Source organism: Ambystoma mexicanum, chromosome 12 (genome assembly GCF_040938575.1).
Source record: "Ambystoma mexicanum isolate Mex_15411 chromosome 12, UKY_AmexF1_1, whole genome shotgun sequence".
NCBI lineage: Eukaryota > Metazoa > Chordata > Amphibia > Caudata > Ambystomatidae > Ambystoma > Ambystoma mexicanum.
In genome coordinates this window covers 138,412,477-138,437,785 of record NC_090936.1, presented here as the reverse complement: position 1 = coordinate 138,437,785, position 25,309 = coordinate 138,412,477, and the positions used below count along the sequence as shown (strand labels likewise).

General features: G+C 50.9%; 1 protein-coding gene across 1 annotated transcript in view; it reads left to right on the top strand.

Moving 5' to 3' along the window:
- The window catches only part of SMC1B (structural maintenance of chromosomes 1B), a 2,377,846-nt gene that overhangs the window by 250,514 nt on the left and 2,102,023 nt on the right, over positions 1 to 25,309 (top strand). The window contains exon 4 of the mRNA XM_069627687.1: positions 9,700 to 9,903. Within this exon, the coding sequence (XP_069483788.1) occupies positions 9,700 to 9,903 (204 nt within the window). The remainder of the gene's footprint in view (positions 1 to 9,699; positions 9,904 to 25,309) is intronic.

Genomic DNA, 25,309 nt, shown 5'->3' with positions numbered 1-25,309 from the left:
TGTTATTAGAGCCGAGGTGGGGTGCAACCCTCCAGTGGCCCATCACTCTCCTGGAATGTGTTCTAAACGAGCACCAGGGCTCGAAGGGCTTGATAGCTAGATTATATTCCTCCCTGATTAATGGAGGCCATTTATCAAAGCCAAGCACTCAAAGTAAGTGGGAAGCGGAATTGGGCCTGAAAGACTGAAGACACATGGACAGTGATGTATACACCAGGTTGGTCCAGCTCAATATCCATGCAATACAAGATGCACCACAGGAGATTGGTAATGAGATGGCATTTAACCCTGCAATGGCTGGCAATAATGTACCCGGGGGGTCACGCAGCACTGTTGGAGGGGGTGCCTAGAGGTTAGCCATTACTGGCATCGGGGGTGGAGTTGTCAGAAAGCCCAGATAAATTGGAAAGAGGTCCTCGGCTGGATACAGGCAATACATGGGATACACATAAGCTTAACCCCCTTATTAATATTGTTTGAGTGGAAACGGATGGACGCACACGGTGCTGTCACACATACCTAGAAACCTCATATTAGCGGCCAGAGTGTTTCACACTACGATAGAAGCAAACAAAGCTCCCTACAGTGAAGCAATCGTTAAAAAAAAAAAAAAGCACATGAAATGTATCCAATGGAGAGCATCATAGCGGCGGTACTAGAAACACACTCACACATAGACACGGTTTGGCCTCCCTTCCTTGAATACTAGACTGCGCATACACGCGCACAAACGCATACGTAAAGCAAGATGGCCCGACGTAACAAAAAACACTGTATAGTCCATTCCGTTAAACAATCCTTGGTCAAACAAACGCACTAAATAAGCAGTGTTTTTACAAATTCTGTAGATTGGTCATGATGAGACAAAGGTTTAATAGGATGAGCAATGATTAGAAGTGAGCTGTTAGGAAAGATTTCTCTTTACTGCACCTTTCCTTCCATCTTTATGGAACCCCCCCAAACTATTTGCTTTTAATTCTGAATCTGACCTGTACTTTTCAGTTGAGTGAATCCTTAAGCTTCACTACACTGCCTTTGCTCATATGTTATGTGGGAACTAATAAGTCCTTAAGACTGTCAGCACGGGGAAACCTTGTTTCCCTTAGTTGTGTTACTACTTTTGGTTACTTTTGTATCACTTGTGGTAACTTTTTATCATTGTACAATACAGCTTACACTGCAGTACAGTGGGGTGCATTTTTGTTTTGCCCTAGACTAACACTCAGAGGATTTTTGGTTACTCTAGGTGTGCTAAAAGAATAGGCTGGTGGCAGCAGTGACTTTCCCCAGTTTTGGGGGATTTTCCTTTAGCTTGACTGCGTTTACTGCGTTTGGCTACAAACTGTGGCTACTGGTCAAACATGGCCGTGCCACAAGACTTTTCGCCTGTTCTTTTGTCATCTTGTCCTTTAGCCTTCTTCCTGGCCTGAGAGGCCAGGAAAAGGTTTATAAGGACTTCCAGTGTCTGTGAAAGCAGTAGCTTTTGGCGTGCTATTGGAGGGCTGTGTATGTTTGCTGGCAGGATGTGGCTTGGGTCTGTCTGATCCCAATCCACAAACTTGTTTCAGTGCGAGTGGTATGCATGAATGTTTCCGCCAGTGGTCCCGATTGAACCACGGCTGGTGTGTCTGTGGGCTAGTCCTGCTATTGGCTAGTGGGAGTTTCAGCTCTTAACTTACTTTTCGGATAAGAGGACCCCTGCACCCATTCTTCAGAGATCGTGGAGAAACCTGACGGAGCCAAGTATCCTGACAAGCTGTGAGACACGCGAAGAAACATGAGAACTGACGGAAGGAGGCCTGGCAACCAACATCTGCTGCTATCCTGGCGTAGTCCTGTCTTGCTCTTGATCTTTAGTAGTGCTGCGAAGGAACTATGACCCTTGGAGTGGAGGGACCATCCATTCCCGACATCTGCTCGGTGGCCTATCGAAGAAAGCCTTTGGAAGTGCTTGGAACCATCCTGTGGCTGACCAGCTTCGTTTTTGGGCTACCGTGCTGCCTGCGTCTCTGTACCAAGTTTTGGCCTGGGGGATCCTCAGCTGGCTTTTGCGTCGCCCTGCGGCGGTGACCACCGTCCGAGATGGCTTACCTGAGTCCAGTCCTGAGAGGGGTGCTGCATAGAATTTTTCTGCATTCTTCGACCGAGAGTCCCTGCAACAGTAAAAAATACCAACCGGAGATGAGCTCGAACCTGCAACACCTGGGAATCGAAGACTGACTTTCAGTGGGAAAAGCAACGTCGTACTCTATTCCTTTGTGCTGCCAAGTCTCAGGAAAAATCTGAGTACAGGGGGTGATTTAAGAATTTCTAACCTACCCCTATACTCCCATTTATAAGTCAATGACCTTACAATAAAGCTTATTTATAATATTGCCGTTGTAATTGCTTGCTTGCGCAAGACATCGGACTGTTGGGGCTACTTTTGGCCATTAGTCTAACTTGAACCCTAACCCTAAGAACCCTTCACTGGACCCCAGAGACCCTACCTGCATTTTTTTCTGCATTCTAATTTCTGTGGAACTATAACCTGAACTACTGGGCAAAAGGCCCAAGGCAACTTAGGGCTGGACAATTTTAGTTGGGGACCATCTCTGTCGACCATAAGTGCATAATACTTGTCTAACCTTTCCTTTGCAGGAGTTTCTGATGTGTATTATGCCCTATTACAAAGTGAATGTATATATGTATTTAGTTTGATAGTGTTGTGTGATAGGTCTTCCTGCTTGTAGTCATTTTTTATGGTGTGTTTTGGCCATAAATAAACAACTGTATTTTTATACAACCTGTCTAAGTGTAATCTGTGGTTCTCATTGTGGACCCTTTACAAGCTCACCACCTCTGAAGAACTTAGCCTAGACCGCCTGTCACTGCTACCAAAACTGGTTTGGCTACAGCTTCCCGGAGTTGTTCCCGTCACAATATAGGTTGGCCTTCTATACATCTGTCCACCAGGCCAGAGAGTGTAGAAAAGTACTAACATGAGCCTATACTGTTTACCTAATTTATTCTCCTGTGGCCCGATGTCAGGGGTGGGTCGTTAGGAGGGGGGAGAGCAGAACAGAACTTCTCCAGCATGGGGTCTGGCATGGATTCACATGCTCGTGAATATTCCCCGTCAGGCTGGGAATCCTTGGTAAAGAAAAAATCAGTATCAGTTTTGTATCTGATCTGTCTTTCTTAGTAGTAACCAATCACTGGTCTCTGGGACATAATGCCCCCAGCCAATGACTGCCCTCTCCCCAGGCCCCGCCCCTGGCAGCCATCCTCAGATTTTTACTGCGCGTTCAAGTGTTGGGAGTCCTCATGCTTTTGCTCTCGAGCTTTTACTGCGTTTTGCGCTTTCAAAGAGATTTCTCATTTTTCGGATTAATCGAGCCTCCAGCTCCATCGTTTCTACTTCCGAACAACAGGGACCCGTTTCGGATTTATCTACGCTACTCAAGGGTGAAGTTTTCATTGAGTTGCGCTTCTTGGAGGATTCCAGAAGTTTCGGAGGCCTACCTCGTGGACGAGAAGAACATGGCCCCTGAGAAGGGAAGCTCGACTCCCGGCAAACTGTTCAGGATCTGCCCTGGATGCAACCTACAAAATCTGTTCAAGGAGAACGAGCATTCGAAATGCCTTTACTGCCTCCACAAGGACAAAACGCACGTGGAGAAGACTGCGTTTTGCATGAACATGTCGGATCGGAATATGAGGGATCGCCGGACCTGCCTCTCCAACTGGCTGGAAGGCAGGAGCCCAGCAGGTGAGAAGAAGTCAGAGCGGTCTTCTAAGTCCTGTGGGGGCGCCCCAGTGGCGTTGGCCCAACAGAAGGCAAAGCACCGTGAGTCCGCAGGCACCGGGAGTGCCGAACGGTCGGGCTCCTCAGCTGCCAGGCAGGGCGCGCCTTCACCACAACCGCGAGCCAACGCTCTGGCTCGGGGAAGAGAAAATCCGAGAACCCGGCTAAGCTTCTGGAGAGGCCCCGGTTGATCTCGAAGGAACTGGCCGAGGGGGAGCGAGGCGGTGCCCCTCCCCCTAAGGTGAAGGCATCAAGCGCGCCCAAGGCGGCGAAGGCCTTGATCCACCCGGCTAAGGCCTCTATCGAGGGAGTCGCTGCGGCCCCCGGCGAAGCCTGTGGAGGCTATCCCAGTGGAGGGGACCTCAGGGCCCAGAGTTTTCCTACCTCCGTGGAGGGAATCCTCTTTTAAGCCCATCGATAAGACCCCTGTGAAGACCCCGGTGGAAAAAGAGGGGGGGGCGGTGACCAACACGGGACACAACCTCCGAGGAGGAACTGGCCGAGAATTTGGAAGAGGCCCAGCCCCACGGGAGGGATCCCGAGGAGGGGGACGACGAGAGGGAGGATGGCAACGACGATGAGGTTCCCTTGGAGGAACAACCGTCGCTCCCCGCACGCCCGACGCAACCCGAGCCTCAGGACAACTTGGCGGCCATTTTTATGGCAATCGAAGCCTTATGCACGGAGATGAGGACGAGACTGCCCCTACCGCCGACGGACGACCCATCTGTACCGGGTCTGTCGGGAAGCCCTCCGAACAAGAGGATGAGAATTCATCCAGTGCCCCTTCAGCCCTCTCGGCCTTCTCAGCCTTTGTCGCCTTCCCCGATCCCGAGAGACGATACAGGAACGGACACGGCTAAGACGGGGACGGATGACGGTGGTGACGTTGGGACTGGCCTCCCGTCTCCGATTCCTCGGGGTCCCCGCCGACGAGATTGGCTCGTTCCACACCATGATTGCCAGGGCATCCGAGCTTTTTCAGCTCTGCCCTGAGGAGAAGGAGGAAAGGTTTCCTCTACCAACGGCGCAAGGCCAAGAGGAAGACAGTCCTCACGGTGGCGTTGCTGGATGACATCTGGGATGAGGGACTTGCCCTCCTCAAGTACCCGTCCGCGACACCTACAAAGAGGGACCGGTACGAGAAGAAGTACCAGGTCCCCGACGCCGCCCCGTTGTGCCTTAGGGCACAGCCGACCCCGGATTTGGTCGTCTCAGCAGCGGCCAAGAAGAAAGCGAGGAGGGGCATCGGCTTCATCCTCAACTTCCCCACTGGACGGCAAGGGGAAAGAAGCGGGACGCCGTGGGACGACAAGTCATCTCGGCGGCGACGATGATTAAAGCGCCCAACACCCTAGCGATTGTGACCCGCTACGACAGGGAATTGTCGTACAAGATCACCCCCCCCTGTTGGACTTCCGGACGACCGAGGCCCTGGCGATCTTACAGGAGGGTGAAGTGGCGTCGGACCACGCCATAACTGTGGCCACGGACATTGCCAACACCGGTTTCCGCCAGTTGGGCAACAGCGTTTGCCTTCGACGGCGGGGGTGCCTCAAGGCGACGGATTTCCGCCAGGACGTGCAAGCCAAGGTTTTGGACATGCCCTTTGACGGGAACAATCTGTTTGGAAAGAATGTGGATGAGTCGCTGCAGGCCATCAAGACCGACATGGAGATGACTCGGGCCTTGGGAGTTCTGCAGCAACAGCGGCCGCCCTTTCGGAACTCCGGAGGCAAGCAAGGTGCCTCCAAAGGATTCGGCGGCGGCTCCTCGACCTACCATCAGGCGGCCCGCTCCTCTTCGCAAGAAGCCTACAGGGGACGAGGCAAGTCAGGTGGATCTCGCCGTCGTCACCAGGGACGCCAAGGCGGCAAGGCTGCTTCCGAGCAAGACTGAACCGGCCGTCGCGTCAGCACCCTGGTGGGAGGCCGGCTGACAAAGTTCGTCAGCGTGTGGGAGTCCATCTCCACCGACCGTTGGGTGCTGGATGCCCTGGCCCACGGGCACACTCTGGAATTTCTAAAGTGCCCCCGAATTCCTCCCGTGGCTAGGAATGAAAACCACGTCCCTCAACTGCTGTTAGAGGTAGGGGCGACGCTCAAGAAAGGAGCCATCAAGCTCGTCCCAAAGAGACTCCGGGGCTCCGGAGTAGACTAAAGATACTTCCTTGTCAGAAAGAAGACGGGAGGTTGGCGTCCCATCCTGGACTTGTGTCGGCTAAACAAATATATCAAGGCGCAGAGGTTCCGGATGGTCACCCTCCAGCACGTGCTGGGCCAGATGGAGGAAGGCGACTTCCTACCGTTGTTGGATCTGGAGGATGCGTACTTTCACATCCCCATCCTAAAAGGACACCGAAAGTTTCCTCGGGTTCGTAGTCCAAGGGTGGCACTACCAGTTCAAGGCCCTCCCATTCGGATTGAAGTCGGCGCCCAGGGTGTTCACCAAGTGCCTAGCACCAGTGGCGGCGCGGCTGTGCCTGCAGGGGATCCACGTCTACCCCTACCTGGATGACTGGCTCATCCGAGCAGGGACAAGGGAACTCGCCATCGAACACACAGCAAAGACCGTCCGGCTGCTCACGGACCTGGGATTCTCATCAACTTCCCCAAATCCCACCTGGTTCCGTCGCAGGTCGCGCTGTTTCTGGGAGCCAAGCTCGATACAGTAGCGCAGTTGGCCTCGGAGGAGGAAAGAACGCAGGCCATCCTGGGCAAGGTACAGCGTCTGCTGGCCACGAACGTGGCCAGAATGAGGTCCATCAAGTCTCTTCTCGGTATGATGTCCTCTTGCCTCTATCTGGTGCGCCTGTGCAGGCCTCGGATGCGTCCTCTGCAGGAGTTCCGCGATGCCCGTTGGACGCAAGCGAAGGACAGCTTCGAGGACAAGATCTCGCTCAACAAAGTATTCTGCCAAGCAAATCGATGGTGGGGCACCCGCGCACATCTCGCCGCGGGCACGGTCTTTCAGACCCCAGCGTACCAGGTGACGGTGACGACTGATGCCTCCCTGGAGGGGTGGGGAGCGCACACCAGAGATCTTCACGCGAGAGGCCTGTGGCTCCCGGAGGAGAGGCCGCTCCGCATCAACATACTGGAGCTCAGAGCAGTGTTCTGGGCCCTCAAGTCATTCCTCCCGTCCCTCAAGGGCAAGGTGGTGAGGATCTTCACCGAGAACACCACCACGATGTTCTACACCCGGAAGCAGGGAAGGAACTAGATCTCCAGCCCTGTCAAAGGAAGCCCAGGATCTGTGGCACTGGGCCGTTGCCCAGGGGATGTTTTTCGTGCCTTTTCATCTAGCGGGGATAAACACCATTGCCGACTCGCTCAGGAGGGAGCTGCGCTCGTGCCACGAGTGGGAACTACACCAGGATCAAGTGGATCAACTCTTCCGGCGATGGGGCAAACCCCAAATCGACCTGTTTGCGACGGCGCCTAACTCCAAGTGCCAGAGGTTCGCCAGCAGGTTCCCCCAGCCGAGGAGCATGGGCGATGCTTTCTCGTTACCCTGGGACGACCTGTTCCTGTATGCGTTAACGCCGTTGCTGCTCAGGCTCATCAACCAACTCAAGAGGTCCCGGTGCAGGATGATCCTCGTCGAACCGAGGTGGGCGAGACAGATATGGTTCCGGGACCTTCTGGACTTGTCAGCGTCCCCACCAGTCAAACTGTCGACGGACGCAGATCGTCTCTCCAGAGAAGGAGGTGCCATTCTTCATCACGACCCGGAGTCGTTGAACTTGCAGGCCTGGCTCCTGCAGCACTAGAGTTTGGAGGGTATGATATCCCGGCTGACTGCAGAGAGGTTCTTGCAAAGGCGAGGGCGTCCTCAACTCTCAAGTGCTACAGACACAAGTGGAAGAGGTTCTCTGTCTGGTGCCGTGCACAGAAGATTAACCCTCTACGGATTACAGCCCCTCAAGTGCTACCGTACTTACTGTCGCTGGCCAAAGCTGGACTAGCTCACGCTTCCATCAAGATACATCTGGCTGTCATTTCCCGATACACCAGAACTGCAGGACAGTCATCCCTGTGGACTCATCGTCTGGTGAAGGAGTTTATGGAAGGACTGTTCTTATCGTTCCCCGCCGGTGAAGGCTCCAGCCCCGGCGTGGGAGCTCAACGTGGTGCTGATTAGGCTCATGGGCCCGCCATTCGTGCCCTTGCATTCGACTCCGTTGAAGTTCCTGTCGTGGAAGACAGCGTTCCTTGTGGCCATCACCTCTGCACGACGCGTGGGAGAGATTCAGGCCCTTTCCTGCAAGCCTCCATATGCGACTTTCCACGAGACGAGGGTGGTGCTGAGGTCGCACCCCTCCTTCATGCCCAAGGTGCCGTTGGACTTCCATCTCAACAAGCCCTTGGTGTTACCAGTCTTTTTCCTGTCGCCTTCGTCGCCAGCCAAGAGGACTTTGCACTCGCTGGATGTAGCTAGAGTGCTGAAGTTGTGGACCGAACGAAGAGTTTTCGGAAGACATCACCGCTGTTTATGAACTTTGGACCTGTGAACCAAGGGAGGGCTCTCTTGAAGGCTTCCATTTCCAGATGGCTCTCCGGCTGTATCATGCACTGTCATCGGTTGGCAAACCGACTTTTGCCCGGCAGTCCGAGAGCCCATTCGAACAGAGCGATCGCAGCTACCACGGCGTTCTTGTCTGGTGTGCCCCTGCTGTACATCTGCAGGGCTGCTACGTGGATGTCGACGCAAACCTTAACGAGATTCTGCTGCGTTGACCAGGATTCCAGGGAGGAGTACAGAGTCAGCCAGGCAGTGCTGCGCAACCTGTTCGCTTAAGGTGATCCTGGCGAGGAGGTAAGAGATGCTTAATGTTGAGTTTAAATGTAATGCTTAATGTTGAGCCTTGCCACCTCCCGTGGTTGTGCATGTGTGTACTGCTACGTATTCTTATATTCATAAGCATGTGAATCCATGCCGGACCCCATGCTGGAGAAGGAACAAGTTAGTTACCTGTAACTGTTGTTCTCCAGCATGGGTCTGGCATGGATTCACATGCGAACCCTCCCCCGTTCCCCTCTGCGGCTCTTCACTTGGTCATACTGCCACTTATGTGCTACCAAATCTGAGGTTGGCTGCCAGGGGCGGGGCTTGGGGAGAGGGCAGTCATTGGCTGGGGGCCGTATGACCCAGAGACCAGTCATTGGTTAATACTAAGAAATACAGATCAGACACAAAACTGATACTGATTTTTTTTCTTTACCGAGGATTCCCAACCTGACGACGGGGAATATTCATGAGCATGTGAATCCATGCCAGACCCATGCTGGAGAACAACAGTTACAGGTAAGTAACGTGTTCCATTTTTCACCTACAACTTGGGTAGTTACAAAATGAACAGTTGGTTATAAGTGATCTTGTCAATATTAACCTGACTGTGAAACAGCATTCCTGAACATGTTTTCTTGATTTAGTTATGCCCAGTTGCTCCTGTATTGCCTAACAAGACAGCTATTGTATGCTATTCTTCTTTGTACCAATGTGTGAAGGAAAAGGCAATAAAATACAATTTAAATAACATGGCTACTTCTGATTACATCTAAATAGCATTTGTACTTTATCTTTATCTACAATGGTGAGCAAATCCAAAATCCTAGCAGTCACGAGCACGTGTTAACTAGCCATAGTGGGACCTGTCCATTGTATGGCAGTGGTGCCCGCAACTGGGGATTTGATAACAAAACCTTCAAATGGTGTACATTCCTTGGCCTTTGATTGTAAAACATGCTGCATGATAGTCATGCATCTCATGTGATGTGAGTAGCAGCAGGACATGTTAAATGACTGGATTCCTGGCCATGTAATGCCATTGCTTAACAAATACACTCAAAAGCCAAATCTATTGGATGCGTGAGTGTTCACTCACATGTATGTTGTCATACTTTTCCCAGGGTGAAGTGGAGTCAATTGCAATGACGAAACCCAAAGAAAGAACTCGACTTTTTGAACAGATTAGCAATTCCTGGGAGCTTGCAGAAGATTATGAGAAAAAGAAAAAATTGATGCAGCAAGCAGAGGAAGATGCACAGTTTAGTTACAACAAGAAGAAAAATGCAGCAGCTGAGCGCAAACATGCAAAACAGGAGAAAGAGGAGGTTGGTTGCAGCATACTACTTACTGTTCTTAACATGAATATCTACAGATATGTTGTAAATGTAATCGCCCTTTCTGAAGTGATTAACTCCACATCAGAGTGATCAATGGCTGTAGCTCATGACAAACCTATGGTTTAGAGGGAGCAAAGGAATTGTCTGCTACTCCCGTCATCCCCTACCCTATTGGTGGTTATAAAGGAAATTCACTGCGATCTTCACTGCAGCTTTGATAGGATTTCTGCTTCAGCATTGATGGACTGTAAGAAGCAACTTTGAATCGCTGAATGGGGAAGAGAAAACAAAGGATTTCTATATATACATGTAGGTTTGTCCAGTGCTGTAACTAAGCCCCAGTGGGGACATTGGGCCTTTACTATCAACTAGTACTTGCTTTGCTATACTAACACAAGTAGTGCAGTTTTAGTGGAACAAACTGTTTATGACACAGTACCAATTAAACAAAACCAAGAAGCAGAATTTAAGCAAGTCTTCTACATTTCTCTAATCCAATCTTTTCTTTAGCTAAGTTGCATATGGTGTGCAAGGGCCTGCAGCAACTGATCCTCCCAAATTGATAATGCTATGCTGATAAACGTTTTGAAATGTAATGTCTTATTATATAAAAGAAAATGGAGAAACATTTTATTTAGGAGCAAGCATATAAATTGAGCTGTTTGGCTTTACATCTTCAGGATAGTTGGCTCATTGAGTTTCCAAAAGGCTTTGCAGAAGGAAAACCAGCAGAATAATTGTTTTCCTTTGATAGAGTGTTGTATAAACAAGGGGGTAAGGAGGATTTGAAGTTGCAAGCTACTAGCCAGCCATAAAAAGTGACTCCATCTCCAATTCTATAAATACACAAAGCACACCTTTTCTTACTCTCCAAAAGTCAATTATCCCTAGCTGTTGCAAGTGCTAATTTTGCACACTGGTATAATGTTGCTTATGTCCTGGGCACTCCCTTTTATCTCCTCTCCCAGAGGCAGACTTATCTTTGCCTTGAACTGTGACACGTTATCGTGGCTGTGAAATATTGTTGTATTCGAAAACAAGACTGAAGGGCCTTATGCCAGCTCTTGGAACAAAAGAATGCCCTGCGCTTCAATTCCTTGCAAAAATGTACTATTGACACATCTGTGTCGCTTATTATCTAGATAGTTTAGAATTTGCGTCCGTGTTAAAATGACAGGCATGTGGATTTCCTTCTAGTTAAGAAACATTTAATGTCTAGGCTCTTCAAATAGATTGTGTCCTCCCACGTATTCCCATTTTATGAGACTATTTTCTAGCTTCAGTAGCTTCAGAGTTTATTTTTTGACAGGGGGCTGCTGTGCATCGATGCGGTCGACTTAATGCCCCTCGAGGGATTCCATCTGGAGTCTGCATCATTGTCTTTAATATTAATATATTAATATATATTATATATTTTATTTGTATAGCGCAGGCCAGGTCCAAGGGCAACCGGGCACATATCTTAGTAGAACATTACATTACAGGTGGTGGAACATTAGATTGCAGTAGTAGACATATCATAGAAGTCCCAACAAGTACACAGATTATACAGATGACGTTACAAATCAAGGCAATAATCTGAGCGGAGCAGAACAGAGCTAGGTCCCAGAAGGCCCGTCGAGACAGAAGAGCGGTTGTTGGTGGGAAGTAGCTAACCAAAGCTTGACTTTGTGTTTGAATTGGTTAAAGGAGGGTAGCGTTCTAATCATGAGTGGTACAGTGTTCCAGAGCTTGGCTGCCAGGACAGGGAAGCTAGCGCCCCAAGCAGAATGAAGCTTGAATCTGGGGATCGCAAGACCTTGGGTTTGTGCAGATCTGAGTGCACGTACTGGAGTATATTGAGTGAATCGCGAGGCTAGATAAGAGGGGGGCCTGGTGGTTAACACATTTGTAGGCGAGGGCCAGTGCTTTCAGGAGATCCTTTGGGCAACTGAGAGCCAGTTAAGGTTCTTCCTGGTTTCTGAGATGTGGGCTGATCGGGGGATGTTAAGGGCTGCTCTAATGGCATTGTTTTGGGTCGTCTGAAGTTTGAGATTACCCTGGTTAGTGCCTTGGTACAGTGCATTGGGGTAGTCCAACTTGGACATAACCAAGGTCCTGGCCAGGGTAATGCAATTCTGGGCAGTAAGGAATGGGCGGCAGGCCGAGATCAATTTGCAGGTGTATGCAGACGCAGCAGCAACTGCATTGGTTTGTCTGGTGAGTGTCAAAGAGGCGTCGAGGTATATACCCTGAGTTTTGATGTCTTTAGATACTTTAATCAGATTACCGTCAATGTTAAAGGAGCCAAACAGGGGGCTCAGTTTGTTAAGTCTCTGTTGCGTGCCTAAGATGAGAAGCTCAGTCTTGTCATCGTTGAGGCATAGTTCGTGCTGGGCCATCCAGGCGTGTATGAAAAGGTAACTGTCATTAAGGGCTTTAGAGTCAGTAATGTAGTCACCAGTGATGGGTATGAGTATCTGGGTGTCATCAGCATAATTCGTGTAGGTGACACCCAGATAGTCGAGCACATCAAATAGAGGTTTGGTGAAGACATTGTAGAGGGTTGGGGAGACGCAGGATCCTTGCGGGACTCCACACGGGACTGGTGTGGGATCGGCCGATGCAGTGGGGGACAAAACTCTCGTGCCTGTTGTCAAGGAATGACCTAATCCAGTTGGAAGTGTTGTCAGAGAAGTGGGCCGCTGACTTCAAGTGCCGACAGAGTATTTGGTGATTGACCAAATCGAAAGCCGCTGATGGGTCCAGAAGTAGTAGAAGGGCCAGTTTACCGTTGTCTTTAAGGTCCTCAATTTGGGTTTTGAGGTCTGTATATATAGCGTGCGCAGCGCCCATTGGCTTCAGTTTCGTTTTTCTGTTTCTCCAGCATGGGGTCTGGCATGCATTCACATGCTCATGAATATTCCCCGTCAGGCTGGGAATCCTCAGTAAAAAAAAAAAACAGTATCAGTTTTGTTTCTGATCTGTCTTTCTTAGTATAACCAATCACTGATCTCTGGGTCATACTGCCCCCAGCCAATGACTGCCCTCTACCTAAGCCCCTACCCTGGCAGCCATCCTCAGATTTTTACCGCATGTTCAAGTATTTTTTGCGCTTTTTCAGGAGATTTCTTTTTCTCTTTTTTTGGGTTAATTGAGCCTCAAGCTCACCGTTTCTACTTCCGATAACGGGGACCCGTTTCGGAATGCTTCTACGCCCCTCAAGGGTGAAGTTTTTGTTGAGTTAATCTTCTTGGAGGATTCCAGAAGATCTGCGGCCTACCTCAACGGACATGGCCCAGGACAAGGGAAGCTCGACGCCCGGATCCAAGCTGTTCAGGAGCTGCCCAGGATGCGGATTGCAAAATGTTTTCAAGGAGGACGAGGAGAAGGACTGTGCTTTCTGCAAGAACCTGTCGGAACGGACCAAGCAAGATCGTTGTTCCCGCCTCGCCGCCTGGCTGGAGAAGGGCACAGCAGGTGAGAAGGCAAAGAAAAAGTCTGAGCGGTCTTCTAAGTCCAGTGAGGGCGCCCCGGCGAAGGGGGCCCAACAGAAGGCCAAGCACCGCAAGTCCGCGGGCACCGAGAGCGCCGAAAGGTCGGACTCCTCGGCTGCCAGGCAGGGCGCGACTTCCCCGGCACGATCAACCACGAGCCAGCGCTCTCGTTCGGGGAAGAGGAAGTCCGAGAACCCGGGTAAGCGTCTGGAGAGGCCCCACTCGATCTCGAAGGGAGCCGAGGGGGAGCAAGGTGATTACCCTCCCCCCAAAGCAAAGGCCTGGGACGCACCTAAGGTGGTGAGGGCCTTGATCCACCCGGCAAAGGCCTCTATCGAGGTGGCGAAGCCGGCAGAGGCTACGACAGTGGAGGCGGCCTCGGGGCCCAGAATTTCCCTGCCACCGCGGAGGGAATCCTCTTTCCAGACCACCGTTAAGACCCCCGTGAAGACCCCGGCGGAAAAAGAGGGAGGGGGGTGGTGGCCATTAGGGACTCGGATTCAGCCTCCGAGGAGGATCCGGGGGAAACCGTGAAAGGCCTCAACGAGAGGTTCATGGGCCTCAACGAGAGGTTCGAGAAGGTTCGATCTCAGGGGAAGGTTCCTGCTGATGTGATCGAAGATAGCGACAATGGCGACTAGGGCCCAGTGGAGCAGCCATCCCGTCCGTCGCAGCCATTACCCGAGCCCCAGGATAGCTCGGCGGCCATTTTGTTGGTGATCCAATCCTTATGTACTGAGAAGGACGAGGTTACAACGGACCCCGACGTAGGATACAGAACCAGACCTGTCGGGAAGCCCTCGGAACAAGCAGAGGAGAGTCCTCCCCGCTCCGCCCTTCGTGCCCGCGAGGCCTGTGGACCCCTCATCCCCCTCGCCGGATCCTCGGGAGGATACGGCGACGGACGACGACGACGACGGCGGCGATGACAAAATGGACATCGTTATCACCCCCCCCCTCGGGCCTCTCCGCCGACGAAATTGGCTCTTTTCACGCCATGATAGCCAGTGCATCCGAGCTCTTCCAGCTCGGCCCTGAGGATCAGAAAAAGGAATATTTTCTTTCTCTGGCATGGATTCACATGCTCATGAATATTCCCCGTCGTCAGGCTGGGAATCCTCGGTAAAGAAAAATCGGTATCGGTATCGGTATCAGTTTCGTTTCTGATCTGTCTTTCGTAGTAGTAACCAATCACTGATCTCTGCCTCATACTGACCACAGCCAATGACTGCCATCTCCCTAAGCCCCGCCTCTGGCATCCATCTTCAGATTTTTACCGTACGTTCAAGTGTTGGGATCCTCATGCTGTTGCTCTCGAGCTTTAGTGCTTTTTTCGCGCTTTTTCTTAGGAAAATTTTCTCTTTCGGTCAAAAGAGCCTCAAGCTCCACCGTTTCTTTTTCCGATCAACGGGGACCCGTGTCGGATTCTTCTACGCCCCTCAAGGGTGAAGATTTCATCGAGCCACGCTTTTGGAGGACTCCAGAAGTTTCTCAGGCCCATCTCGATCATGGCCCAGGAGAAGGGAAGCTCGACGCCCGGAAAGCTGTTCAGGGTCTGCCCTGGATGCCAGCTTCAGAATTTCTTTAAGGACGACGAACACTCCCTTTGCCTCTACTGCCTGCATGAGGACAAGACGCACGTGGAGAAGGACTGTACGTTTTGCGGCAATATGTCGGAGCGGACCATGAAGGACCGCCATCTGCGTCTCGCCAACTGGCTGGAAGGGAAGAGCCCGTCAGGCGAGAAGAAGTCGTCCGAGCGGTCTTCTAAGACCTTTGAGGGCGCCCCGGCGACGGGGGTCCAACAGAAGGCCAAGCACCGTGAGTCCGCTGGCACCGGGAGCGCCGAACGGTCGGCCTCTACGGGCGCCAGGCAGGGCGCATCCTCCCCGGCGCCATCAACCACGAGCCAACGCTCTGGCTCGGGTAAGAGGAAGGCCGAGCACACGGCTAAGCTCCTGGAGAGACACCGGTCGAGCTCGAAGGCCACATCGGAGTGGGAGCGAGGCGGTGACCCTCCCCACAAGGAGAAGGCGGTGAGCGCACCTAAGGTGGTGAAAGCCTTAATCCACCCGGCCAAGGCCTCTATCGAGACAGTCGCGGCGACCCTGGCTCCGCCTGTGGAGGCTACACCAGTGGTGGCGACCTCGGGGCCCAGAGTCTCCCTGCCACCGCGGAGGGAGTCCTCTTTCATGCCCATCGACAGGACCCCAGTGAAACCTCCGGAGAAGAAAAAGGGGGGGGGCAGGAGGTCGTCGTGGATTCGGCCTCAACCTCTGAGGAGGAGCTAATCGAAGTCTTAAGCCACAGCGTTGGCGTGGAAGACCACCAGCCCGTCGGGAGGGACCCCGACGTAGGAGACGACGAGAACGTCGAGGGTGCCGATGGGGCTCCTGACCGCCCGTCGGACTCCCCTCAACCAGTGCCGCAAGACAACTCAGCGGCCATTTTGTTGGCTATACAGTCCTTATGTTCGGAGATAAGGACGAGATTGCCGTTACCACTAATGGAGGAACCTCTCTCGACGGGGGACCCGGAGCCAGGCCCTTCTATAAGCCCCCCTCGTAAGAGAAGGATTCATCCTCCACCTCCATTTCAACCATCATGCCCTGCTCAGCCCTCCTCCCCGTCCACGACCCGTGGGGATGATACGGGGACTGACACGGCCGCGACGGGCACAGACGACGAGGTTTACGACGAGGATCTCCCGTCGTCACCTCCTCCCCGGGCTTCCCGCCCGACGAGATTGGATAGTTTCATGCCATGATCGCCAGGGCATCCGAGCTTTTCCAGCTCTGCCCGGAAGAGAAGAAGGAAAGTTTCCTTTATCAACGGCGCGAGACCAAGAGGAAGACGGTCCTCGCTGTACCTCTACTGGACAATATCTGGGATGAGGGTCTCGCCCCCCTCAAGAACCCATCCACAACGCCTGCGAGAAGGGACCGGTACGAGAAGAAGTACCTTGTCCCGGATGCGGCCCCCTTGTACCTTCGGGCACAGCCGACCCCGGACTCGGTCGTCTCAGCGGCGGCCAGGAAGAAAGCGGGGGGCGGGGGGGCCTCGGCCTCTACGTCAACCTCCCCGCTGGACGGTGAGGGAAAGAAATTGGACACGATGCGTCATCTCATCGGCAGCGACGACGATTAAGGCTGCCAACGCCTTGGCTATCGTAGCCCGCTACGACAGGGAGTTGTGGTACAAAATCGCCCCCCTGCTGGACTTCTTACCAGACGACAAGAGGGCGGAAGCCCTAGAGATCTTGCAGGAAGGAGAAGTGGCGTTGGACCACGCCATTACAATAACGACGGACATCGCTGACACTGGATTTCGCCAGTTGGGCAACGGCGTGTGCCTTAGACGGCGTGGATGGCTCAAGGCAACTGACTCCCGTCAGGACGTGCAGACCAGAGTCTTGGACATGCCGTTCGACGGGAGCAACCTGTTTGGGAAAACAGTGGACGATTCCCTACAAGCCATCAAGACGGACACGGAGACGGCCCGGCCTCTTGGTGTTCTCCAGCAACGACACCCGCCCTTTCGGAGCGGCGGAGGCAAGCGGGGTGCCTCCAAAGGTTCCGGCAGCGGATTTTCCACCTATCGTCAAGCGGCCCGTTCGTCGTCGCAAGAAGCCTACAGGGAACGAGGCAAGTCGGGCGGAACCCGCCGTCGTCGCCAAGGAGGGCAAGGCGGCAAAGCCTCGTCGAAGCAGGACTGAACCGGCCGTGGGGTCGGGCCCCCACCGAAGCACCCCGGTGGGAGGCTGGCTGGGGAACTTCGTCAGCGTGTGGGAGTCCATCTCCACCGACCGTTGGGTGATGGACACCCTGGCCCAGGGTCACGCGCTCGAGTTTCTAAAGAAGTGCCCCCGCTTTCCCCCCGTGGCCAGGAAGGAACATCACGTCCCTCAACTTCTCTTGGAGGTAAAGGCGATGCTCAAGAAAGGCGCCATCGAGCTCGTCCCAAAGAGGCTTCGGGGCTCCGGAGTTTACTCAAGATACTTCCTTGTGAAGAAGACGGGAGGATGGCGTCCCATCCTGGACCTACGACGACTGAACAAATTCATCAAGGCACAGAAGTTCTGGATGGTCACCCTCCAGCACGTCCTGGGTCAACTGGAGGAGGGCGATTTCCTGTTGTCGTTGGATTTGGAGGATGCCTACTTCCATATCCCCATCCTAAAGGGACACCGAAAGTTTCTCAGATTCGTGGTCCAAGGGCATCGCTACCAGTTCAGAGCCCTTCCCTTCGGATTGAGGTCGGCACCCAGGGTGTTCACCAAGTGCCTCGCACCGGTGGCTGTGGCGCGGCTGCGCCTGGAGGGGATCCACGTCTACCCCTACCTGGACGACTGGCTCATCCGAGCAAAGACAAAGGTGCTCGCCGCGGAGCACACGGCGAGGACCGTCCAACTACTCACGGACCTGGGATTCTCCATGAACTACGCCAAGTCCCACCTGGTGCCCGCTCAAGACGCACTGTTTCTGGGAGCAAAGCTCGACACAGTGGCGCGTCTGGCCTCTCCGTCGGAGGAAAGGACGAGGGCGATCTTGGCCAAGGTGCAGAGGATGCTGGTTGCGGACGCAGCCAGGGTGAGGTCCATCAAGTCCCTCCTCGGAATGATGTCTTCTTACATTTATCTCATCCGCCTGTGCAGGCTTCGGATGCGCCCGTTACAGGAGTTCCTGGACGCTCGCTGGATCCAGACGACTATTATAACTGGAGGGTAAGCTCATGAACAAGTGGAAGGACTTGGGAGCTAATAATACTTGAAACAAATGGGGAGGCGCCCTGCCACTTACTTTAGGTCCATTTACCTGTATGGTAAAGGCTGAATTACTTTGCATGCTAATTATGACAGTGGTTCTATTATTTAACTGACTGTCATAGGTTTTCTTAAAAGATGAGCAAGAAATAGACCCTTATGGAAATGCATATTAGCATACTTTTATTATTCTGCTAGTGCTAGTAGGTACATAACATATTTTTTATGCTTTTAAGATTTTTTACAAAAATATATGTAGAAGAAATCAGAATACATTCATTTTGTTTTACAAATGCATCGGAAAAAAGAAAGAGTGAGTGACAAACATGACAGGTCCCTGTCTTCTCTAGAGCTTACAAACACCCTACAGTCTTGAATATATGCTCTAATCAAGACACAAACAATATTAATGGAGATTTTGTTTATCACATTTGTTACTCTTTTAGTGCATTTGTTGAATGTTTGTCACAACCATGTTTGTCACTCACTCTTTCTTTTTTCCGATGCATTTGTAAAACAAAATGAATGCATTCTGATTTCTTCTACATATATTTTTGTAAAAAATCTTAAAAGCATAAAAAATGTTATGTACCTACTAGCACTAGCAGAATAATAAAAGTATGCTAATATGCATTTCCATAAGGGTCTATTTCTTGCTCATCTTTTAAGAAAACCTATGACAGTCAGTTAAATAATAGAACCACTGTCATAATTAGCATGCAAAGTAATTCAGCCTTTACCATACAGGTAAATGGACCTAAAGTAAGTGGCAGGGCGCCTCCCCATTTGTTTCAAGGATCCAGACGACGGGCAGCTTCGAGGACAGGATGACACTCGACGAGAGCTTCTGACGAGCGATCCGGTGGTGGGGCACCCGCGTGCATCTGACGGCGGGCATGGACTTCCAGACCCCAGGCCACCAGAAAACAGTGACCACGGATGCGCTTGTGCCACGAGTGGGAACGACGACAGGATCTAGTGGACCGCCTCTTCTGACGGTGGGGCACACCTCAGATCGATCTGTTCGCGACGGCGACGAACTCCAAGTGCCGGAGGTTCGCCAGCAGGTTTCCCCAGCCGAGGAGCATGGGCGATGCTTTCTGGTTCCCATGGGAGGGCCTGTTCCTATATGCGTTCCCTCCATTGCCGCTGCTGATCCGGCTCATCAACCAGCTCAAGAGGTCACGGTGCAGGATGATCCTCGTCGGCACCTGCGTGGCCGAGGCAGATATGGTTCCCGGACCTTCTGGACTTGTCAGCGTCCCCGTCAATGAAGCTGCCAGTGGACTCGGATCTTCTCTCCAGAGAAGGAGGCGCCATCCTCCATCACGACCCGAAGTCGCTGAACTTGCAGGCCTGGCTCCTGCAGCGTTAGAGTTTGGAGGTTACGACATACCGGCCGACTGCAGAGAGGTTCTTGCAAAGGCCAGGGCGTCCTCAACTCTTAAATGCTACGGACACAAATGGAAGAGGTTCTCTGTCTGGTGCCACGCACAGAAGATTAACCCTCTACGGATTACGGCTCCTCAAGTTCTGCCGTACCTACTGACGCTGGCCAAGGCTGGACTGGCGCACGCTTCCATCAAGATTTATCTTGCTGCAATCTCCCGATACACCAGAACCACGGGACGGACGTCTTTGTGGTCTCATCGTCTGGTGAAAGACTTCATGAAGGGACTGTTCAGATCGTTCCCGCCGGTGAAGGCCCCGGCGTGGGAGCTCAACGTGGTGCTGACCAAGCTCATGGGACCTCCGTTCAAGCCTCTGCACTCAGCTCTGTTGAAGTTCTTGTCGTGGAAAACAGCGTTTCTTGTGGCCATCACCTCCGCACGACGGGTGGGTGAGATCCAGGCCCTTTCCTGCGAGCCCCCGTACTTGACTTTTCACGACACGAGGGTAGTGCTCAGGACGCACCCCTCCTTCATGCCCAAGGTGCCGTCGGACTTCCACCTCAACAAGCCCTTGGTGTTGCCTGTTTTCTTCCCGTCGCCTTCGTCGCCGGCTGAAAGGACTTTACACTCGCTGGATGTGGCTAGAGCGCTGAAGTTCTACGTGGACCGCACAGAGTTTTCGGAAGACGTCACAACTTTTTGTGAACTTTGGACCTGTCAATCAGGGGAAGGCTCTCTCGAAGGCTTCCATTTCCAGATGGCTCTCCGGCTGTATCATGTACTGTCATCGGTTGGCAAACCGACCGCTGCCTGGCCGTCCGAGAGCCCATTCCACCAGAGCGATCGCAGCTACCACGGCGTTCCTATCTGGTGTGCCCTTGCTGGACATCTGCAGGGCTGCTACGTGGAGGTCGACGCACACCTTCACGAAATTCTACTGCGTCGATCGGGATTCCAGGGAGGAGTCCAGGGTCGGCCAAGCAGTGCTGCGCAACCTGTTCGCCTAAGGTGAGGTAAGAATTGCTTAATGTTGAGCCTTTGCCACCTCCCGCCGTTGTACATGTGTGTACTGCTATGTATTTTTATTCATGAGCATGTGAATCCATGCCAGACCCCATGCTGGAGAAGGAACAAGTTACTTACCTGTAACGGTTGTTCTCCAGCATGGGTCTGGCATGGATTCACATGCAAACTTTCCCGCCTACCCCTCTGCGGCTCTTCACTTGGTCATACTGCCACTTCACGTGCTACCAAATCTGAAGATGGCTGCCAGAGGCGGGGCTTAGGGAGATGGCAGTCATTGGCTGTGGTCAGTATGACGCAGAGATCAGTGATTGGTTACTACTACGAAAGACAGATCAGAAACGAAACTGATACTGATTTTTTTCCTTTACCGAGGATTCCCGGCCTGACTACGGGGAATATTCATGAGCATGTGAATCCTTGCCAGACCCATGTGGAAGAACAACAGTTACAGGTAAGTTACTTGTTCCGTAGCGAACGCTTCAAATAATTATGACGCACTTACGTTTATTTTCGTGAGAGACTTCGTCAAGTAAGATAGCCTCGTTTTAAGTACCTTCATCCCCAAAGACCAGGTTTAAAAAGTGCTACTGCAGAGTTTTGCAGTCTGCAGTGTTTTCGCCAGTTTAATTGGTTTGTCTTACCGAGTAGGAGCTTATTTATAAATACTCAGCATGACCGCGAATTTTGAGCGGAATTAGCTCAGTTTTGCAGTCTGTCTGCCGAGACTACAGTGACTGCTGTGCTTTAATTCGACCTACCTCAAGTCATCCACTCCAGACGCTTGACTTGCTTTAACATAAAGCTATTCACCAATTTAAGAAAAGAGGCAAGTGGCAAGCTTGTGGTTTGCTTTGTTTGATATTACTTGTGCCGTAATACACTGTGTAGTGACCTTTCTTTCAACACGGACCTATTTTAGAGGCAAAGAAGACCTCAATTGAAAATCCCATTGTCGAGTTACACAAGCATTTAGACTATTAGGAGGCAGGCGCTCTCTTGCTAAGTCAACGTGGTGGTTTTCCTCTCACCACGTTATACGTAACATGAGGTAAGAAATACTCCTACCTTTCGCTTCCCCCAAGCACGGCTGCTGCAGGGTTCAGATCCTTGAGCCGAATTGAATTTGGAGCAGTGTTGGGAGCTTTCTCCCACAGCCTTTGCTAAAGCAGAGAACCGTTCCATACTCAAGGATCCCACCCTTGTTGCATTCCATCGGCAAGTCGTTCTTTCCATTGCTCTCGATCTAAGAGGAGAGCCGCTGAATCGCCAGAGTTGTGTGCGGCTATATTGCTGTGTGCACCGGCTAACTCTATCGCGTGACCCACATTTCCTGCTCCTCGTCTTCTCGTGGGTTGGTGACTGCGTGCTAATGTATGCCTTTGATCCAATTCGACAATTAAAATATGAAGAGTAAAGAAGGGAGACAATCAAGGGAAAGGGACAATAAAAACAAAAAAAGTAAAAAAAAATGTTTACTGCCAACAACCATGCCCTAATCGTATAATCTGCGAAGCGGTCTACTCCAGGATGCTCGAAGGGCCCCAGAAGTAGATCATACACCTCTTAACCAAGTTGGGATCAGACCACAATTAAGTCTAATAAAGCAGAGGTCTTCCGTAAGATTCCTATGGGCACATTTTGGCAAAAAAGCAAGCCGGAGAGCAGAGAAAATAACTTCACAAAGGACTTTAGCCTTGCCAAATCAGATGGACCTATAATAGCAGAACACTCTAGAAGTGTTGACAAACCGATTCCAGCCCCCCTAACCTCTCCACCCCCCCCCCTAATATGGAATCGACCTTTACTGCTGCCTCTATAAAAAAAATGGACTACTTCCCAATCAAGAGAAGTCTGAGTGTGGGAGATATTAGTCGAACAGAACTGATTACCAAATCGGTCGCAAGCTATGCAGCAAATGGAAACCATCACGAGATCAACGAAAGATGGGAAATGAGAAAGAGTGGTATCTGTTCTGGGTCCTCCATTTCTCCAACACCTGCGCTGCTCATGGCAAACATGAGCAAACAAAACCACAGTGGAGACAACTATATGTGGAAATCTGGTCGAAAGGACAGATAAAAATATTCCAAAAGATCTAGACCAACCAGTCCCAAGAATTTGAAACACAGATCCAGGGACTCTTAACAACAATACACCACCTTCCCAGAGTTTTCTCTAAAACTCACTGGTGAATGTGTTTGAACTTGTAAAAGATGAAGTACAAGGCCATACTAGAGCTCTGACTGAGATGACCACAGAAACAGAAAAATGCAAACGAGCTGTGGTCTACAGTCGGACAACCCTAAGCACACGAATTATAGATGCGTTACAAGACCTCAAAGAAGAAGCCATGAAAAAAACCATTAGCATTGCACATATGCATGTAACCATGAAAACAATGAATCAACACATGGAATGTCTAGAAGGACAAATCTCCACTATGGAAGGGAAATTCGCTATACTTTCAAGAAAAGAAGTAAGACTTGAATCTGGAACCTATGCAGTCATCTACTGCGATCTGGATGATACTCCTTTGTCGAAATCGTTTTGGTAGAGTTTGAGACTTGCCGAAATAGGAGACGATCAGGGCCTTCCTATAACAAATTAGACTAAACCTTCCTCTACATCTCTAGATTTCCAAGAAGAACCACAAGTTGCACAAAGTGTATCAACCTCCAATCAGTTAATGTCGCATAATATAAATAAAATAAATCAAAGAATATGGGTTCTAATGACATGATCCCAGCAGTAAATGACCTCCAAAACAAATGTGCTGCCATCAAACTTTCTGGGAAAGACTGAGAATGTCAAACAGCTAAGGGACTAAAAAAATTATACAAGAGCCAAGAACACTTGCTTTTTCAGTAAACTATGGCTACCTCAAAAAGAAGACTCCTGTTCGAATGGATTGTGTCCTCCCACGTATTCCTCATTTTATGATATTTGTTATCGACAGCTTCGCTGCTTTGGAACATTTTTTGGCAGAGGACGTTGTGCTCGAGGTCATCGTGTCTATTGTCCCTCAACGGGCTCCATACCTTGTCGACGTCACTCATGGTATAAATAGCTTGGGCCGCGCCCGTTGGCGTCAGTTCCATTTTTCTGATTGCTTTGCTCTCGAATGGCGCGCTTCGAAATTTTCTACTGAAAATGTCTTCAAAACCTTCAACGCCCAAGACTGGGTTTAAAATGTGTATCGACTGCGGATCGAAGATGTCGATCACAGATCCTTACCGCGTTTGTCTATGATGCCTCGGTTCAAGTAATCGAACCGGCGACTATGGCGCCTGTCAGTGAATGACAGAGAAGGCCCTTCTTGAGAGGAAAAGTAAACTGGCGGTGGGGAGGGAAGCTTCTATATCCTCAAAGGCTTTGTCTAAAAAACATAAAAAATTGAGTAATTCGAAAGAATCGGATCTTCATAAACATAAGTGATCTCGATCTCGTAGTAGATCGAGGTGCTCTTCATGTTCCTCTTCCAAGAGAGTGAAAAGGAGACATAGATCTCCTTCGCCATCTTCCGAGTAATCGACCGAAGTGGTACGATGCCCGACTAAGTCTGATTCCCCCAGAAAATGAGAAGAATTTCGAAGGAAGATGATGGAGGTCTTTGCGAATGCGGCCTCGACCCCATCAATGAAACCTCAGAAGTGCCGGACCCCTGTCGCTCCATCGGACAACATAGGGAAGTCGGAAACTACTGTGGTAAAACCCGGTAGTATGGATGAAACTCGAAAAACTCGAGTCGACGTCAGGTCGTCGAAGACTCCCCGAGAGTCGAGTATTTCTCCGACACCACATAAGAAACAGAAGTTGTCAAACATCCACGACTTCATCGGCACCGGCAGCTTCGACATTGAAGCCAAAAGCGTCTTTGACGCCTTTGTCGAAGAATTCATCTGGGTCGTCGATGATTCCTTCGATAAACTCAGGAGGAAGAGGGGAGATTTACGCCATTTTACCAAAATCAGAATTTTAAGTCTCTTCGATTATTTTAATAGACTGGCTCAGAGGATGAAGAAATCTCTCCTTTTGGAGTGCAATATGGCACTAAACAAGTTCCTGAAGAACTTCTAGACCCAGAATATAAAATGAGACCTGTGCGACACACTGCATTCTGCTAGTGGCATTGACACGTCACCTGAATTAGAGTTTGCAAGACCTGACCCTGCAGAACATGCAGATTCAGGGTACAGGAGTTTAATGAACAGAGTAATAGAATATATGGTTTGGGGTAGAGCCTCACCCACTTTTGAACAGGACGATATGACGGACATAATTGTTCGGGGCCCCCAGAAGGATCCAGTTCTCCCCTTCCATAGGGCACTTCAGAGAACAGTGGAAAAGAACTGGGAAATCCCTGACAATATTGCTGCGTTAAACAGTAATTTCCCTAAAAAATATAGACCGTCTAGTTCTGATCCTGAATATTTAAACTGACATCCCACTCCAGAAAATCTGGTTATTGAAGCTGCAACTACCTCAAGACATACTGCATATCCTACTATCCCCCCGGATAGAGAGCATAAGAATGTGGATGCCTGGGCCCGTAAAGTTTTTACTTCGGGTAGCATGGCTCTTAAGTCAACCAATGTCACCTGTACCCTGGCCAGGTTCACCCATACCCTGTGGGACAGCATTTTGGCGGCGGCTGATCATATTACAGAAGACGAGGAAAGGGAAGGCTTCCTGAATATTGTCAGACGGAAAGGAGGCAATGGGGGAATGTCTCCAGTCTG